The 18,973-nt window shown below is 47.8% G+C and overlaps 1 protein-coding gene across 1 annotated transcript in view; it reads right to left on the bottom strand.

Moving 5' to 3' along the window:
* LOC106741673 (CUGBP Elav-like family member 4) overlaps positions 1-18,601 on the bottom strand; it is an 81,372-nt gene extending 62,771 nt beyond the window's left edge. Inside the window, exons 1-3 of the mRNA XM_014613908.1 lie at positions 18,216-18,601; positions 16,766-16,864; positions 9,630-9,678 (exon numbers count right to left, since the gene is read on the bottom strand). Of these exons, the coding sequence (XP_014469394.1) occupies positions 9,630-9,678; positions 16,766-16,864; positions 18,216-18,266 (199 nt within the window). The 5' untranslated portion in view covers positions 18,267-18,601. The remainder of the gene's footprint in view (positions 1-9,629; positions 9,679-16,765; positions 16,865-18,215) is intronic.
* Positions 18,602-18,973: the final 372 nt, after the last annotated feature.

The raw sequence follows: 18,973 nt of genomic DNA, 5'->3' as shown, positions 1-18,973 counted from the left end.
ATATATATATATATATATATATATGTATATATATATATATATATATATATATAAAAACGTAACATATTCGTGTGTGCTCTTCGACGCGCACGGTCACATGTTTCATCACGTCAATATGTACATCTAAACAGCACTGGGAACCGCGCGTGTTTGTGTACGTCAGTGTGTGCCTTTGTAATACGTTTGTGTATGTTTGCGGGTTACATGTGTCTTCCGTGCGGCAATGGTAACCAAGAACAATCACGGAAACAATAATCATCATAATCAATAACGATGTAACATACATATGTAACAACGGAAACGGTATATTCCATGGGGGACAATAATGGGAACCGTGTAACACGACAAAGATAAGAAAATTAATCCAACCAATATTGGCCTACGATTATCTAGATGAAAATCGAAAACGAACATGGGTGGGGTCGGGGGACGCCACGGTGAAATCAAACAAGGCATCAAGCGATTCGTCTGTAGCCGACACTTTCAACAACGGTGACCCGTGTCGAGTTAGCGATATTCTTTCGACGTCTCCGTGGACTTGTTCAAGCACAAAATTGTTGCTGTTTAACGTAGTTTACTCTCGAAATGGATCACCGGGGCGCATGTAAAGTTTAACAATAAATGCTCACTATATTTTGCAGCTATTTCTAAGTTTTGCACGGGAAAGATGAATGAGAAACAACGGGTAAACCACGCGAGATGATCTCCTCGGGTTGGAATATCGCTGGGGAATCTGCGGGTCCGATCGAGAATCTCTTGTGATTGTAGCCCTTCGAAAAATATCGATTTCCGTTTCGCTTGTTGTTTTTTCAAAGTGGAAGTGTACTCGGAACAGTTCTCGGCCAAAAAATTCTCTCGATGATTCGATATCCGTCTCAAGAGTATTCTCAACTCTTTCTTCTCGTAGTATGTTTGTAGTATAAGCTGTACGTTAAAGCGAGAGAGAAAGAGAGAGAAAGAGAGAGAGAAAGAGAGATAGATGAAGATAGATAGAGAGCAACGCGAGAGTGATTTACACATCGCGAATATAATTTTGACAAGTGAACGGGGTAAGTTTGTTCTTTTAGAAATATCTGCACTTGATGCGTACCGGTGGTGTATATACGTGTGTTACTTGTACGTGTATTCTTATGTAATACCGATAAAACACGATCATGGCGGTGCGAGACTCACAATCAGTAGGATTGCACGGAGAATGAGAGAGGGAGACGGATCCAAATAAATTGGGATAATCGCAGGATCGGAGCGTGGTGGGTTGTCGGGAAGGGCGGCTTGACTGTTGAGAAATAAAGGTATCATAAACTGTCATATATATATATATATATATATAGAATCAAATCTAAGTAATACAATAAGATAAATGTAGCTCACATCATAATCAGAAAATATGTACAGAGGTGATAAAAAACACATTGACAACGAACGAGACAACACATCCAACGAGCGAGCCACTATTGTATGGTCATAGCTGTATAAAGAGCGGTATATATAATATATATATAATATATAAAATATAATATAAATATATATATATATATATGTATATATACGATATCAAGATGGTCGTCCACACGAACGGATATGAGGTCAGACGGGGGTTTTGGAGTGTAAGACGACGGGACTTTGGACTCAGAAACGTACAATATACTCGGCACTTTGGAGCAAAAGGGGTCGTTGCCATTGTACGGTCGGTAGACGCTCTAAGACCGCGATTCTCTCATGTATTCTGCATCGCGCTTGGTCCATTGTGTCGATCGGTGGAATTCTAAGAGCGTCCACGTACGTCCCGTCGTAACGAGGCATCGATAATAGTGTGATGTAACGGCGGTGCGCAATAAACAGAGCAAAAAACACGAACGACAGGTTTACGGCTACAGGTTTCAGTCACGCACGAGGGTACGCACAACACTGTCTATAATACCTTCTGGCGTAAAACGATGCGTATCGTGCCGGATGAAACGGATGAGAAGGAGACGGCGAGAGAGAGAGAGAGAGAGAGAGAAAGAATAAGAGAGAGAGAGAGAGAGAGAGAGAAAGAAAGAGAGAGAGAGAAAGACAGAGAGAGAGAGAGATATGGTGCTCGAGATTGATATAGAGGAGCCCAATAGCAATCGCTTTCGCGGCACGGATAAGCAGTGCTTGACCGGAAAGAGCGTACGAATTATCACGACTTGTTCAATTTTCAGCTGGGAGCATCTCGAGAGTTCGGTGCTAGTGAAGAGATTTTGACTTGCGAGTTTCTACGAGCCAATTGTCCAAGCCAATTATTCAATGCCAATCGTGGAATCCACGGAAATGCGTGTTCGAATCCTTCGACCGTGCATGTACGCATGGATCGATACACAGGAGCGATTCCTGAGGAATCGCGCGTACGTAAGTGCGTGTGTCGAAGCTCCGAAACAACAGTGCGGAGTCTCGAAATGTTTTGACGAGAGAATTTGGACGAGTACCGTGCACTTGGTGCGAATTTAGCCTCCTCCGGGGGGATGGATATATACCGGCCGCACTAAGTCGGGCTAAGGGATAGTGGTTCGTGAGGGAATGCTGAAGGTACAGTGGTTCAAATACTAGCGAGCAGCAAAACGGACTTTGCGGCAGGCTGTGCTGGCTGAATCAGCGGTGATGGCGTGATTGGGAGGAGTAGGTACCGGACCCGGTTTCTTTCTCCTTATTCATTCGTTTCTTTTCTTTTTTTTTTCTCGTCTCTCTTTTCATCGAGGGGAAGTTCACTTTCTGCTGATTTGCGGAGAAGAAGAATAGAGGTACTGGAAGGAAGCTAGCTATCTCCTGGAAGTCGAAGTTACCTTCAGCGGCCGCCACCGGTGCCTCCTACTTCCAGAAGATGGCACAGGCGCTCCCGTCGTCCATCATGCACTCTGGAATACAGAACAGAAACAAAGAAATGGCATTGGACCCAAAATACACCATCCGTCGTCGTCGTCGTTGCCTACGTGAATCCTCGCGAGATTCAATTTGATCATAGACTTGCCCAATTGGGAAACGTACGAACGCGTTTCTTTCGCGCAGTCGTACGGTGCACAGGACATTTCTTTCGATCGGATCTTCTGCGTGACGAATACGACAATACCTATCGGATTATGAAAAAAAATTCAGTTTAATGATCAGTGACAAGAAAATTTGTGAAAGGATCGAAACGACGCGTTCGGCGGAACCATTTCTCTCGCAAATCGTCAATTTACGTCCGCAAACAGGCTGCTTTTTGCCGATTGCTTTTTACGCGCTACGTTCATGTAGCGCGATATTGAGCTCCCACTAGAATGAATATTGTGTTTGGTTATTATTAAGCACCGAGAGCATGGATATTTTCGAGTTTAATCGCGATCGTGCAATTAGATATCGCAATTACGGTAACCTAATTTTCATAACATAATACCAGATCATAAATATAATGCTATCAGTTTAATAGACAATTACAATCGCAGGAATTAAACGAACGCGAAGCATAAACGGCGTACTAACAAGATTCGAAACTCGTATAATGCCATTCGAAGCGTTGGAACTCGCGCAATCTGTTTCCGCAAGTAGCACAATACGCCGAGTTTTTACGCTAACTGTTCGGGCAAATTCACATAAATTGGGTCGTCGAATATTATCTTCGATTTCTCCGGAACGTATGACTGTCTTCGTTCCCGACAAATTAAACGAGACACTTTCCGCGGCAATCTGACGCCGGAGGTGTTTACACGTTTTCGGTTAGATCATCCGTTAGACGCTCCGTTTTCGATCTACCGCATTTCCCGCGTGAATGAGCTTAATGACGCGTTTCGCGAGGATGTTATGGAGACGCAAAATTGGCGAGCCGAGTTAAAGGTCGTTGTCGCGGATGCTAGACGCGAGCTCATTCTAAGAGATGCCTCGGCTCGCGCCTTCCAGCCGGGCTCTAGGGCACATTTAAGGATTTGTCTCGGGAAATTAGATTCTCGCCTGACTTGCAGCCTCGTTGCATCCCCGCTTTCCGCAGATTCTTCCCTCCCCCTCTCCTACCCGGCAATCCTCAACATCCCCCCTCCGCCTCGGTTCTCTTCGGCGTATCAACGCCTCGCCGTTTCTCGCTGGAGAATATCCCGTCTGTTCTTAGCCCCGGGTACTTTTCACCGAGAGTTCGCTCCCATTGTCGCGTCAGGACACCGTGGGGACCAAGAATTGGACCTTTGTCGCCGGAGCTAAGTGTTAACGCGCCCTTCGTGTCCTCTTTCCCCCCGGCTCTCCGAGCGGAAGCGAAGGAGGAATTAACTCTCGGGAAATTATCCTCTCGCTGGACGGCAGGAACGAAGCGAGCGTTCTGTTTGACACGTCGCGACTCGGCGCAAATGACACTCAAACCGCATTTATTCTGCGAGCGATATATATGTACAACGACAGTTCTTCTGAATTGCCGCGAGTTTGTCGAACGGTAATTCCGTCGCATCGTCATTACATCACCGCGTTCGTAACACGACGCGCACTCAAATGATTTTCAAATCAGAAGAATATCCGAATATCAGCGACACTTGTCGCCGTAAACAATGTTAAAAGATTAAATTGTTCAGACAAAATCGCAAATAAGAGATTTTTTCATAAAACACCCACTCAAATAATACCGATCTAGATTTACACGGTAAAAAACATTTTGTATTTGCGTTAAAATTGTTATGTTAAAATTTCAACATATACGTGTGTTAATTTAATATATTGTATTTATGTTATATTTCAATATATATATTTTGTGTTGAGTCGATATTCAACATATATAAGTATTAAAATAATATATTTTATATTTCAATATCTCGATTAATTATATTATGGATATTATAATCTTGTTAATTTTTCACGTAATATTTATGTTATTTTTCAATTTATTCACTTTGTGTACAGTGGAAGATCTACGCGATGAAATGAAAAAGGAAGAAGGAATCACGTATAATCGAATAGAAGGAAAGTTGGTGGCAACTGGACTCAGTCATTGGACTGAGAGAGTCCTTACGATTGTCAAGTAACGAGTGTAAACACAAATTGACGAGCGTCAAAACACAAAATCCTTCCACGCGGAGTACCGCTCTCTGAGCGAATATCGCAGTAAACAAGGATGTTCCGCGAATGCGCCTTATAATTTCCCCGCTTTCTAAAGCGTCGCGTCCTAAAGAAGCGAGCCAACTCCGCGGGACATTCTCGCGCGCAGTTGGTCCACAAATTGAAACTGCAGTTACAAATCCGGCCGAGTAAGTTCGCACTCGGTCCGCGGGCATCGTCACTCGTCCTTCCTCCCGTAAGAAGCACGAAGACAGGCTCTTATAATCCGCGAGGATTTCTCTTGGACGGTTTAAGACCAGTCCACCAGCGTCACGTCAGCCGATGCCGAACTTGGCAGCAACGCGAAGGGCGGGCTCCCTCCCGATACTCCGGAATACTACGTTTATCTACGGGTAGAGAGAGAGAGAGAGAGATAGTAGGGGCGAGTGATGGCGGTGGAAGCAAGGTGGCTCGCCGAGGGATCGAAACTTATCTACTTGCTCAACTAGCTCCGCTACAGCACCCACCCTTATCCAGTCGTAGAAACTTCGGCCCCTGAGTCGGCGGGCCAACTTCCGCGCGAGATACGCATTTCTCAAATCTGTTCTCGTCGCTGTAAACTTAATTCCGAGCTGCTTCGATGCTACTATCGCTCGGCAGGCGGGAAAGGGGGACGAAGGAAGAGGTGTCTTACCATCGACGTGCGTGAAAAATGCGTTTCGGGAAAGAGCACTCTCACGAGCGGCTTTCTTCCTCGCGGAGGTGAGCGTTGTGATACGCTATACTCGTCCCGATAAGAGCGTGAAATGCACGCGTAGTCGGTTTCTCGTGCGAGTTATGGTCGCGGAAATCGCGGGCGTTGTTTGTTCGCGATTCGGCTTAAATTCGGCGAGTGCCAGTAAATCGCACAGATCGACGATAGAGTCAAATGAAGTATCCTCCGCGATTGTTTTCACAGCGAACGGATATATCGCGCTAACGTCTCTCGCGTAAGATCCGACGCGCCGGGAAAAAGCGGTGTACCGCGCTCAAACAAGCTCGTCCAGAGAGACGTCATTTCCGCAGTTCGAACGTTCCAGCGCCGCAACGTCTTCACAATTAAAGCCTGATTTATCCTTTGTACCGCTAATAGGACGTTACTTTGCGAAGCCATTGCGCGCCGGAGTGCTAGTCGTTGCAGAATCTATAAAATGATGTAATTAAGCCCCGCACGTCGAGCCCTGCAAAATGCGGGAGTAAAGGGCGGTCATTAACGTGGAAAAAGCGAACGAGTCCCTGGAAACAATGAAACCATTCCCGATGGCCGGAAGTGAGGAGTATCCTTTCCCCCTTCGTTCCCACCGTTTTCAACCGGAGGCTCGTCTCGAAGAAGTCACGCCGACGAAGAAACGTAAGATCCATCGTTGCGAGAGAGTTGGCGAAGAAGTGAGAAAAGTGCGGAGCGTGAGAAGGTACGTCCGTCGGTTACAACTCGATTGCCTCGGAAAACCTGCTTCCCGGCAGATATACAGCGCTGAAACGCTCAGAGGTCGACGAGAGCGAATTTGGATATGGATTGAAGCAAACCGAATCACCGCGGCCTAAATCGCCGAAATGCGTGCACCGCGATCGCTGCCAGATGATAATCGTGTAATATTGCTAATTGCCGGATCGCGAGGCGCAGTCAAACGCGGGAGGTTAGCAAAACGGTTTACTCTGCTCGGCATAGTTTCATTCCGATCGATGTTGATCCTGAAGCAGATTACGAGCGCAACATTCGGGCCCTGCAATTGCGTAATCGTGGATTCGCCGTGATCCGGAGCATTATCTCGACGAGTTACACGGTGTGATTAACATCGGGTGAGAGAGTCGTGTCAACGGCTACGAAGGATCGTAAAGATCGGGATACTTGTTAAGGAACGCGAGGAGGTCGATCGCGAGAGACGCGAAGATGAAGTGACGGAACGAATGTACGCGGCGATGGGGCGACTCGCCGAAGTTCAGTAACCCCCTGATTGAAGTAGCGCGACTACGTGGATACAGCATCTACATAGGTATACCGCGCCACAGAAGCAGCACCGTGCTCAGGATCACTCCTGCATCCGCGTCAAGCCGAGGCTTTGTGGGGCCACACGGAGGCAGGCGACCGGAGATTACAATGGCATCTCCTCCAGATTAGCATATGAATTACGATCCCCCTCATCTGCTCCCCTTTGCCGCCCCGCACCTTCTTCCACGTATCCCGGTCGCGTCTCCCTCCCTCTCTTATTTTCCTCCCTCCTCCCTATCTTTGTCTGGGTGTACCACTGTCCTCCTTTATCTCTTTGCGCAAGAGTCCTACCCACCACCTTGGAAGGACTTCGGAGTAGTTGCCTGTCCCCGGTGTGGCGCGGACTTTGCGAATGGTAACGAAGGGGGCCCCGCCGGCTCTTAGCCTTCGGGAATTCCCGGACGAGCTTCCCCGCTATTTACATGCATCGGAAGCGACGCCGGGAGCTTCGGCGATGGCGCTCGCCGAACGGATGGAACGGTATCGATCGGTTACGGCCCGCCTCCAAAGATAAATACCATATTTTTAATTAAATCGCGGCTCTCTCCGATGGCGCACGGCTGATATATATTTGCCGAGGCGCTTTATAGAAATTAATGCGTGGGCCGAATCGGAACGCGCGGCGGAAGATGGAAGAGCGTCAGATTTTTGCGCGAGATACAGAGTGTTATGAGCGCTCGCATCGCGCCCGCTGGGGATCGTGTTTGCAAATAATAACCAGCGGAGTGGAATAGATCGAAAGGATTACGACTCTCACGCGAGCGGGAGGAAATACGACGGGCGCGCGCGAGACAGAAGCGACAACTCTCATTAAAAACGATGGTCGATCGGCAATTTGTCTCTCGATTATCCGGGGGTCCCGTCATGCGTACATACGCGACTCCGTTATCCTACCGTGACGCGAAACTTACGACCTTCGGCTAGCGTAGCGATAAGCGAATGTAGATGCGGCCACCGTCAGCTGTGAAATTTCACGTAATTAATAAAAATTCGGTCTCCCAGCTGTACGGACGTGGTATCGCGAACGACAAGTCTGCAAAGTCGATGAATATCAGCACGACTCAGCGGGTGGCACCACGGTGTGTACATTTTTTATCGCGGAGTCTATCGCGCCGGTGGCGCGAGTATGAATTTTACACGACGAGCGCGCGTTATCGTGCGACTCGCTATTACTGCGTATTACCTGTAGTTTATTACATAGTTGTCTTGTACGTGCGCGATTGACACGGAATATAATGCTGTCGAAGTCGTCGAGTACTTTTTTTTTGCGCGCGGTAAAATTATCTTGTATCTGTAGCGAATGAAAGTTGTACTTGTGCCGAAATATCAGTAGCGTAGGGCAATACGGGGCAAGATGAGGTCGCGGGAAAAACGCTATATGAAAATAATTACGCAACTATGGACTTGGACTTGAACGCATAAGTAAGAGAGGCGAGTCCGTGACGAACAATATCAGGTGCTATACACGTCGAACAAGTTCACGAGAGACCAGTATCTGATATAATTTTAAGAATTGTTTGATGTTGCGTCAGATAATATATTTGTGGCACAATACTGAAAGAGGTAAGTAAGTTATACGTAATGTGTTATACTTTAGTTAGTTCATCCATCCTATGGCTCTACAGCCCTCATTCGGGCCGTAGCCTCCTTTATTTTAGTTAGTAGATTAGTCTTTTGTGTCAACTCAATTCCGCTATTCTACAAAACTTATGTAATTTCACATCTACTATTTGGGGGAAGGAGTCGACTGAATGAGGCAAAATAGGGATATTTCCATGTTACCCTAATAATCCTCATTACTGCTAAATATTACCATATTTTTAAATGACTATGTGTCGCTTTGCTCATATTATTTAATATATGTATTGCACAAGTCTGTATTCAGAATCTATGGAAGACTGTCAAATTTGCCAAATTTGTCAGCGTACAAATCTTATACAGGAATTGACATAACGGACGAAAAATTAATCAGATTTATTTGTAACTTATATGTGAATGACAAAAATCATTTTGAATTTAACCACTTTATTTTATCGCCAACGCTATCCCATCTTATCTCGTATTGTAGAATAAGATGAGGTTAAAGAGTATCTTAAAAAAGGTTTTATTCTATCTTTTACTTCTTTTCATCTCAATTTTGCATCATGTCCAAATATAATAATTGTTTATTATAGAAACGTATTAATAAAAACCTGAATTAATACAATTTCGCTTTTATTAAGCCTTTTCTCAGTGTCCCTGTTTCACCCCATATTTCCCCTACATCTAATTTTTATCGTGAGACGAATCTCTACTCACGGTATATTTAATCTTTCGTAGAAGAATGGACACTCCTTCGTTTTGTTTTTATCATATCGAGCCATTGACTTGTACGGTGTGAAGAAGTATTATAGACAACAAAAAGTGAGAAAATGTTGTTTCGATAGCGTCCCTTCCCGCTGATGTATCACTTAGATTTAAAAACTTAAAATATAGAATTTTCTTAATAGATATTCAAGAGAATCATTGCTACACACATATAATTAGATATAGTAACACATTTTTCTCGACGTCGAGAGAAACGAATATTGGATCGATTGTTTGTTCTCACCTCCGCGGTTTTCACTGTCCGCCGGCTTCACTTGAATAGGACGGTTCATCTGCAACAGAAAAATAAGAAGAACGGGTTAGTCGTCTCGCGATACACACAACACTAGCTACGTTCCTACGATATCTCGAATTTTTATGAACAATCGTGTGTCTTGTCTCGTCTGGAGAAAGAGAGAAGGATAGAGAGGACGGAAGCTCGCGTAAGAAGAGCGAAAATCCACGTCGCGACACGAGGAAGAGCGAAACCGGCGCGAGACGAAAATATCCAGTTTACCGAGAAAACGGAAGTATCGTTATTTGACCGGTATGTGTGCGCACGTCCTTCGCGTCACTTCGGCCCCGCTCAAACACCATCAGTGGTTGCGAGAGCTTCCTCTGCCGTTGACAGTTTTGGCTGTCGGAGTGTACGCGGGCTCGCGAGTCCGAGAAAGGACGAAGTGAAGAGCCGGGCTCTCCCACGGTTGTGGGTTACGAAAGCACGGAATCTGCCACTCGTCCTTCTCGGTACTGTCCCGATGGTTCGGGATCCCAACGAACAAATAACATTGTTTATTTCTCGGACGGGTCTCACCGCCACAGCGCGTTCCAGTTCGCTCCTGGGGGATGAGGATGCATGATTCATGACGTAGGGAACACAGAACCGTACTTCGATCCTGTCCGTCTCGCGCGCTCGTATACGCTCTCCTTTCTTCCATCGACCTCTCTCTCTCTCTCGGTCTTGAACTCTTCGCCACACAATGAACCCCCTCCCCCCCACCTGCCAGCGTTTCCTCCACTTCCGTGTCTCTGTTGGCGCTTCCAACAGTAGCATTATCCTACTGCTGGCCTTGCAGGTCCTTTCTCTCTGACCAATTTTCCTCCGAGGATCACGCAGACGCCCGTAGACGCGAGAGGGTTGCGGATTTCACACGGTTTACCGGTGACACGATTTAGCCTTTCAAATATTTGTAATACGTGTGCTCGCGGTACAGTGCGGTTGCGCCAGAGAAAAAAAGAAAAAAAGGTGATATGATAGTTATGTATAAGTGAGAGAGCGGTTGCCGAGGGTAGTCGAAGAAGAATAAAAAGTTTCATCGTTCACGGCACGATGTTCTGCGTGCTTCTCGGCGATTACGACGAACGTTTTAAGCGTGAGGTTGTAACTCCAAATTAATTCGATGCAGCGTTTCGCACCGCATAATTTACGGTTTATCGATTATTAAATAGCGCCTCGCGAGAGAACACGCGTGCGGAAAGTGAAAAATCCCGCGAGGTGAATTTTGCTTTCTGTTATCGCGTCACAGAGGGTATCTCACAGGAAAGATATACACAATCGTCGTTTACGCACCGTTAACATATAACAGCGCATTTTCGGGAGGGAGAAAATACGCAACCGGATCCTGGTTCTTAGCGCGGACGCATGTACCACTGGGCATTGCGACCATCTGTCTTCTGACTCGCTTGTTTTTTTTTTCATTATAAATACGCCGCCTGCCATAAGAATCATGGGGGAAAATACGATGGGGTGGAAACGTGGCCGGCAAGCCCGAAAGTTTTTCTGCGCGCATGCATGTCCGACGCGAAGAGGGGCGGCGATGTACGTTACGCTCGGGGTCAGTGCCACGACCACGTAGATATTACACAAGGTGTACGTACGCGAATCAAATGAGCGAGCATGGGTTCCGGGTTCATGGAGTTCTCTCTTCTCCGAGATCGATACGGCTCACCCGGCCTATACACACCGCCGAGAGAGAAATTTTTCAACGACACCCACGTCGCGCCGCGAGCTCACGTGAGCTCGTCGAGTCACGGAGGGACGGGAGATTATGAGATTGGCAAGATCCGCGTGCAGAGGCGAATGGAAAACGCGAGATTGCACATCTCCCCGATGTACACACAAGCAATTAACGGCATCTCCGGGGACCAAACTCCGCACTATCGATTAATCCGACGATATGCGACTGTCGAGAGCGGTAATTACTCGCGTCTCCGTGAGGAAGGCCTGCCATTAACTCTTTAATATTTCATAGTGGCGGCTGTACGTCCGGTCGCGATTCCCGGGGCGCGAGGGACGACGGAAGGAGAGAAGTAGCGCTAACGTGACGACAAGCGTAAGGGGGTAAGCGAGAGCAAGGCGGGGCAACGAGGGGAAGTGAGAGGAGGAGCGGGAGGGTCACTTTAAGCACTGTCCGCTGGTCAGGAAATTAAACTTTGAGTCGAGAACTGGCCATTAGGCGTTTGTTGTTGCCGCGTTGTCAGGGGAACTCGTATAGATACCGGAACTGAGATACGACGCTACTCTTGTCTCTCCGGAGTTTAACGCTGAATGCATCGTGTAAATGTCACTTACGACCCGGGGGATCTGTACCAGTCAATAACGATCAGTGCGCGAGACTTCCGCACGGACCGAGACGTGCCGATTAACACGCCGGGCTATTAACTATCGCGTAACCTCGTTCTCGATGCTCGTAGTTACTCGTAGATTGGAGCGAGGTGACGTCAATTAGCAGTGAGTAGGGTGTCGCGCCGTCGCGGCAGACGCCTCTCGCTCGTCATGGAAGGATTCATAAAGGTAACGTTCGCCCGAATCGACGGATTCCGATTCCGAACGTGATTAGTGTGGGCTGAAAGAAGGTGCGATCGACGCGCGTTATCTTCGCAAAGGAATCGTAGATTAAAGTTGGCACGCGGAGGAACGAACGCGTAAAAGTCGTTCCGATTAGTTCACGCCGGAGGATATAATTAAGTACGTTTCCAGAGACGTCGCACTTTCGCGATGAAGAGAGAGAAGGGATATGCAGAAAAAGCCGCGCCTCTATTTAACGATCGCGTTACGATCGAGCGTCGACCCTTTGGCAATTTGTGTCATCAGCCGCGTGCACTTGGAAAATCGATCCCCTTGAGAGGCACCGCTCAAGATGGATGGTAATAAGTAAATGTGTTTGCTGAGCCCCGAGCGCGCATCACGAGCAATTAATTAAGCTCGATTATCTATGTACACTACGGGAAAGTGCGCCTCCGCTACCAGCCGGTAGATGCTGAATGATAGCCACGCGCCTACTGCGGCGCGTGTAAAATTTCGTATCGCCGAATAATCAACAAAGACGATGCTCTTCGCGTGGTTATTTCTTCTTCTGCGGAACGATGCCATTCGATACGCACGGCGTAAGGTATCGATCGCAGGAAAGATACGCTCGGGTTGAAAAATACGGCGCGGCTTCAATATGGGAATGTTGATTATCTCAATTTATACCGGCCGATAAAGCGAGTCTCTTCTTTCGGTACGAATACATACGGCGGCTCCTGGAAGGAGGAGGCGCAAAATCCAGATAGAGGATGGGCGCAGGCTGATAACCGGCGAATTGAATGGTGAATGCCGTTTCGGAAATTGAATAAGCTATCGTGCCACAGGGCCGAGTGGCGGCCGGTATTTGACCTGCCTGCGTGCAATCAATGTACTGATTGGAGATAAGGGCTCGCCCTGTAGCCCCCGGCATCCTCTCCGGCATGATTTATATACGTGCGGCCTTTGCCGGCGATGTATTCATTACTTGATTACCCCTCGGCAGGTTAATGCCGATCGCGATCCTGCAACGGATATCCGTGACTTTTCCGCGATGAATATTCACATCTCCGATTTTCGAGCCTGGCGTGTTTCAGTATCGCGCGAGTGACACGTCTTCTCCGAAGCGGCAATTTCGAGACTCACGGCGGGATCCGTTCGCACGATCCTTCCAAGCTCGCCGAAAATATGGCTCGATTACGAGCTCTCGACATTTTCGTTACATAATTCAGATATTCTAATTACTGCATTCGCCGCGTCTGGCTCGAGTTAACTCGAATAATCCTTCGCAGGGATATCAAGCGGAGAACTGCATACTAACTGCACGAAATCTGCGTTCGCGGTCGTACCGTTAATACGGCTAATTTGTCGACTGAAGTCTCCTCTCCCTCGCCCTTTGCGTGTATGCTGCGCGCAAGAGAAACCAAAGCGGAAAGAGGATGCCACCAAGCAGATTACATCTAAATGGATCCCGGCCGAGATCTAATTGGCAAATTAATTGCAACCCAAAATTAATTCCGCCGCTTCGACAATTGATATTTGACGTGCCGTTTGTTGTCGACTAACCTCGGAAAGAGACGATTCTCCGTCTATGAACCGCTGCAGGTTCAGTCGATTACGAAAGCCGTTCCATTGCTGCTTGCCGCGCTTAATTCCCGCCGACTTTGCGCCAGCGACATCGCGCGCGCTTTTTGACGCGATCAAACAATGCGACTCCGACCGAGTGATGACTCGTCCAGGTTGCGATTCAGGACGAATAAATGCGGCGCGACGGACGCTTGCCAGTTCGACTGTTCCGTGATTATAAATAGGATTCGCGTTTTATTGTCGGGAGCGGAGTGCCGCGTGATTGAACGTCACGCCGTATAACGGCGATGAACGCGGGCCATGTGCATCGAGACGACCTACTGATAAGTTTATTAATAGTACCGGAATAACCGTCAGAGAATACATAGCGTATCTCTTGAGATCCAGAATAAGATGGCTCGAGTGAGTGACCGAATTGTACACAAGGATAATAAGTAAGCGCGAATAGAAGGGTGTTCTACTGAGACGCTAGGGGAGAAAAATTATTTGCTGGCACGGAAAATCTTATGCTCTCGTGGCAAAATCTGTCAGTTACTGTGTAGACAATAAAATGATTTATTCCGAATACTAAAGTAATCGCCTAAAACAATCTCGAGTCGTAGAGTAATTTCTATCAACGCTGTCCAATTTCCTAGACACGTAAAATTTCCAATTAAGAGTATTTATTATTTGTGCGTCACAACTATTGATAATTTGATGAATTGCAATGATCTTCCGAACAAATTAACGCAAATTATCCTAAGGACAAATTTACAAAGTGTTGAATATATTTTATATTCAGGCTATATATTTTATATGGCAACAAAACTGTTTGATTACGAATAACTCGGTAATTTGATTATACCGACTAAATTTTATCGCTGTCGAATATCAAGTAGCAACGATATATTCGCTATGATAACGAAATTATTTTTCTCCGTGCAGATCAACGAAATGAATTAATTTGCTGAAATGACGACAATCCAGCGAGTGATAAATAAAAAAATATTATAAGTCACTAATAAGAATAAAATAATTTGTTGAAATAAAATATTTGGTTTCAGAAGAAACAATGTGTGCCAAAGATGAGCGCAACCGAAAAAGAATTCAATCGCGATCGCTCGCGATCATGTTCGCAAATTGTTTCGCTGGAGGAGCACGCAGAGAGCGCGATCAGTTTTGACTTTAACAAGCAACGTTCCCATTTTGAACGCTGCACTTTGAGCGCGCGCGGGATCGCGTTTGCACTGTGTCCGTTAAATAAAAATGCAAGTTCAGAAAACCAATTCCATGGCATTCGCGTCGGCGTGTTTTTCCAGGACATCGCGCTAAAATTCAGACGCAAGTAGAAATCGAACGATCCGCAGCAGTATCGCTATCCTGTATCTCTTTACTACGTGTTGTTGGGTTACGATATTGCGGCAAAGCAACGCACTGCCTCGAAACGGCAGAGAATTACGTTGCGCTTTTTTCCCCCTTTCGTAACCATACTCTGACGTACGGCTCGGCCGGCGAATTTTTTTACACGATCCTACCTGTACGAGGTATAAAGCATTCGCTTTCCCGCCTATTCAATTTCTCGTTTTTTTCTCTTCTTTTTTTTATTCAGCTCCATCAGTTTTTTTCCCTAACGCTCTACAAATATTTGAGCGCCGACTATACCCCCCACCCCCCCCCGTCGAAAGAGCATTCGAGTCGAGTGAGCTTTCGCGCCCCCCTCCGGGCCAATCGCCGCTCACCGATTGTAATCTAAGCCAATGCTTCGGTGCGCATTAAATGTCAAACGTTATACGCCTCTCTATTTCACGGCTGCGGTAGCGAGCCGGGGCGTTGGATGTGGCAGTCGGCTCGACAAACGCTGGAAAATCGCGAGGCGGGATGCGATTGCCCCGACGGTTTACAGCGCTCTTTGACGCGGTTCCGTTGTCACGTACCACCATTCCGGGTTTCGATCGCGCCCATTTGCCGGGTTACAGTCGTAACAACGTCGAAACTTCATTGCTTCTACATGATCTGCTCTTCTGCCCCGAGCGCGCGATCTGAAAACGCCAAGATTCCCGTCGGATTCAATAGTAAAGCTAACAACATCGGCCGACGGATTTTGTCCAAGCGTTACTCGGGTGAATAGCTGCGCCTAGGTGGGAACCGCAGCGACGAGTGCTCGTTGCCGGCGGATTTTCATCGACACGCATCACGCACAACGCAATCCAGACACTGGCCAGGTGTCCGTCGTCTGGTGGCGCGCGTTGGTTTATTATTGGGGCCGGGGAGAGGGGGAGGGCCGCATCCGGATTTAGGATTGATGTGACGTGCAAAGCGCCGCGCGCGCACGGCCATGTGGCCGGGCCGCATTACCGGCAGCGTTATGCGCCGGCACATTCACGTGTGCTGCCGCGCATTAATTGATGCACGTCTCTGCATCAACACTTAGCCCGGCGTCTCGTGAGAACTCGTCATGTGCCTTACAGCAACGATACAATCGGAGCGCGGCGAGTCGTATCACTACACTGCAAACCGAAGGTATGTCATTTTATACAATTATATATATGTGAAATCACCACTTTTTACACGCGCGTTATTATTCGGAAAAATTCGTGTATATATAAAACGGCTCTCTATTGATGTATAATCAAATATGGGAGCCTCTGCGCAGGATTTGTGTATAATAAGAATAGTGTCCAACACTTTACAATATATAGAATATTTTATCCGGACGTTTCGATTCTCATTTAGGACTCTTCTCAGTGAATGTGAACGTGTATCGGAATATCAAGCCATGAAAAGTCGGACGATGCACGTACAAGTGAGTGAGTACAAGGAGTGAATGAAATAAACAAGAATAACGGCTGTCCAGGCACATCACTATGCATCAGGACGTTCATCGAATGTACGGATAGATTGCGGTGCAATATTTCAATGTTTTTTTACTAAAGGCAATACTAGAGGATACTATTCTTTTCTCAACTTCGCGATGGTCCCGCTGCAAGAAACATAAGCCCATAGATCCCACAAATGTCGCCCATACTCACCGATACGGCGATGACAGTTAGATGGCCGTGGCAGCAAAGATCCTTTATTGTAAGAATAATATAGAGCACTAGTAGCAGGAGGCCAAGCGGGAAGAGTACCTGTAGAAATTCAAAAGCACGGTGCAACTCGCAGACAATAAAGACATGCAAAAAATGACAATTACGAAAGCGGATAAATGTGACGAACACGTTAACCAAAAAGAAAGAAAAAATAAGGAAAATGTGGGGATATATACTGTAAGCATGATTTTGTTCGAAAGCATGCAAGACGCTCATCGGCGGGAGGCTGGAAATTCCGACGCAAATTCTCAAACTTTTTATCTCGTGTGTGGAAACTACGATATTAAGGTGTGATGTGCTCAAACGCGTGCTGAGGGTGGACAAAACTACTATGATTTTCCATACATAAGTGTGTAAAGATTACACCGCGTATACAAGTGTGCAACTTTTACACACTTATGCGAGTAAAATCATGGCAGTAATACGCGTAGAGATGCGTAAAAAATGGCTACATGATTTCGCGCACACACAAGTGTGTTATTTACAGTGGAGCGCGCTCGCTGATAATTAATCTCTTCCAGTCCCGCCTCGTTTCTTAGTCACACGCGAAGTACGCGAATGAGCGCGCGCGGGTATCACTCTGCTTAATTAATACGCTCGACTAAATTCGTTCCTGAGAAGCGCCCGGGGGAGGAGATCGATCGGTTCGTAATATTCGGCACGATGCACGTACTCGCGCGATTAATCAGACTTAAACGCGAGGCGAGCCCCGGCCTGAGTAACCGAACGCGGCGACGGTCACGCCCGAGAGCAGCTGTTCGCGTGTCTTCGCGTGCGTGCGATCGGCTCGCGTGTACGCGCTCCAACGTATGCAAAGGGGCGGCGAACCGGCGGGGGTAAACGTTATTGTAAACGTTACGCATGCAGAGGCTGCGCGACATATGGGTATGCGTTACGTCCGCAGGCTGCCAGAAATAGTCACGCGTAAACACGAGCGGTGGATCTTTTACGACGCGGGCGCGTGAAAGGGCCGCGATAACTGTGGCGACGGGAAGAGGGGCGCGCGCGCGGAATCCATGGAAATCGGCAGCCGGTCGTAAACTCGCGGGATCATATGCATTTTCACGGGTGCCCGTCAAGACGACGTCTACGTCGTTCCTCCTCCTCGAGGACGTCTCGCTTTTACGATCGTGCATTTCCGCGCACGAGTCGGCTACGTGACTTGAATCTCGATGCGTGCACGAGCGCGCGATCGGGGCGCAGACGTCGCGGGCCTAATCCCATCCCGTGATCCGAACGACGATCGTGGTAGGCGCGCACATCTTTCTCGCGGACGCTACACGCGTCACGTGCAAAACGTCTCCTTCCAACCCCTTCGCGAAGAGAATGAGAGAGAAGGGGGAGGAGTCGCCGGGGAAATTTAAAACTACTCGCGCAAGCGCAAGCTCACCATTTGCAGGTCGTTCCGATGCGACGATACCACTTCCAGAATATGAACCATTGGTGAACAATGAAACGCGGGTGATCGTGCTACTGGCGGGAACACGGCGAACTCTTCGAACGAAACTTGCACTGTTCGCGAGCGCACTACCGCCGGTCGTCGTCGGCGCGCGTTATCACAAACACGAAGAGTTCGCGCGATATCGTCGGCAGCATACACACGCCGTATCGTTGCGCCGGCACCGAATAAGGAAGGATATTCGAGTCTCTTCTTCCTCCGAGCACAAGCGGTTGCTCCGCCCGATAGGTACGCGGGGTTCGACGTGTGCCACGCGTGTGCGTACAGGGAGGGCACGAGCGAGCACGACGGTAGAGCGAGAGGGATAGAGGGGACAGAGCTATAGATAAAACCCCGAACGCAGCTCGTCCGCGACTGATTCCCCAGGCCTACACGCACCCTCTAGTTTTCTCCCTTTCATCCCCCACTACCCACCCTCTCGACCACTATCCCCTTCCTTCTCCTCGCCCCCTCCTCCCTCCTGCGCTCCCCCCTTTCTGCTACCCTCCACGCTCCTCTTACCCTTCGTAAGTCTCCCTCTTATCCCCTACGAGCGCCCCTCTCCGATGCTACGCACCCTTTGCGAGAAAGCCCACGCACCCTCGAAGCAGCCGATATACGTCTTTCTCGCTCGCTCGCTTTCCCTCTCTTTCTGTTCGTCTCTTTATCTCCCTCCCACCCCACGCATTTCCTCGTCGCCTCCCTCTTCC

This window comes from Dinoponera quadriceps, unplaced genomic scaffold (assembly GCF_001313825.1).
Source record: "Dinoponera quadriceps isolate SergipeBrazil2010 unplaced genomic scaffold, ASM131382v1 scaffold586, whole genome shotgun sequence".
Classification (NCBI taxonomy): domain Eukaryota; kingdom Metazoa; phylum Arthropoda; class Insecta; order Hymenoptera; family Formicidae; genus Dinoponera; species Dinoponera quadriceps.
Note: the sequence above shows the minus strand (reverse complement) of the source record. Positions and strands in the feature narration are given on the sequence as shown.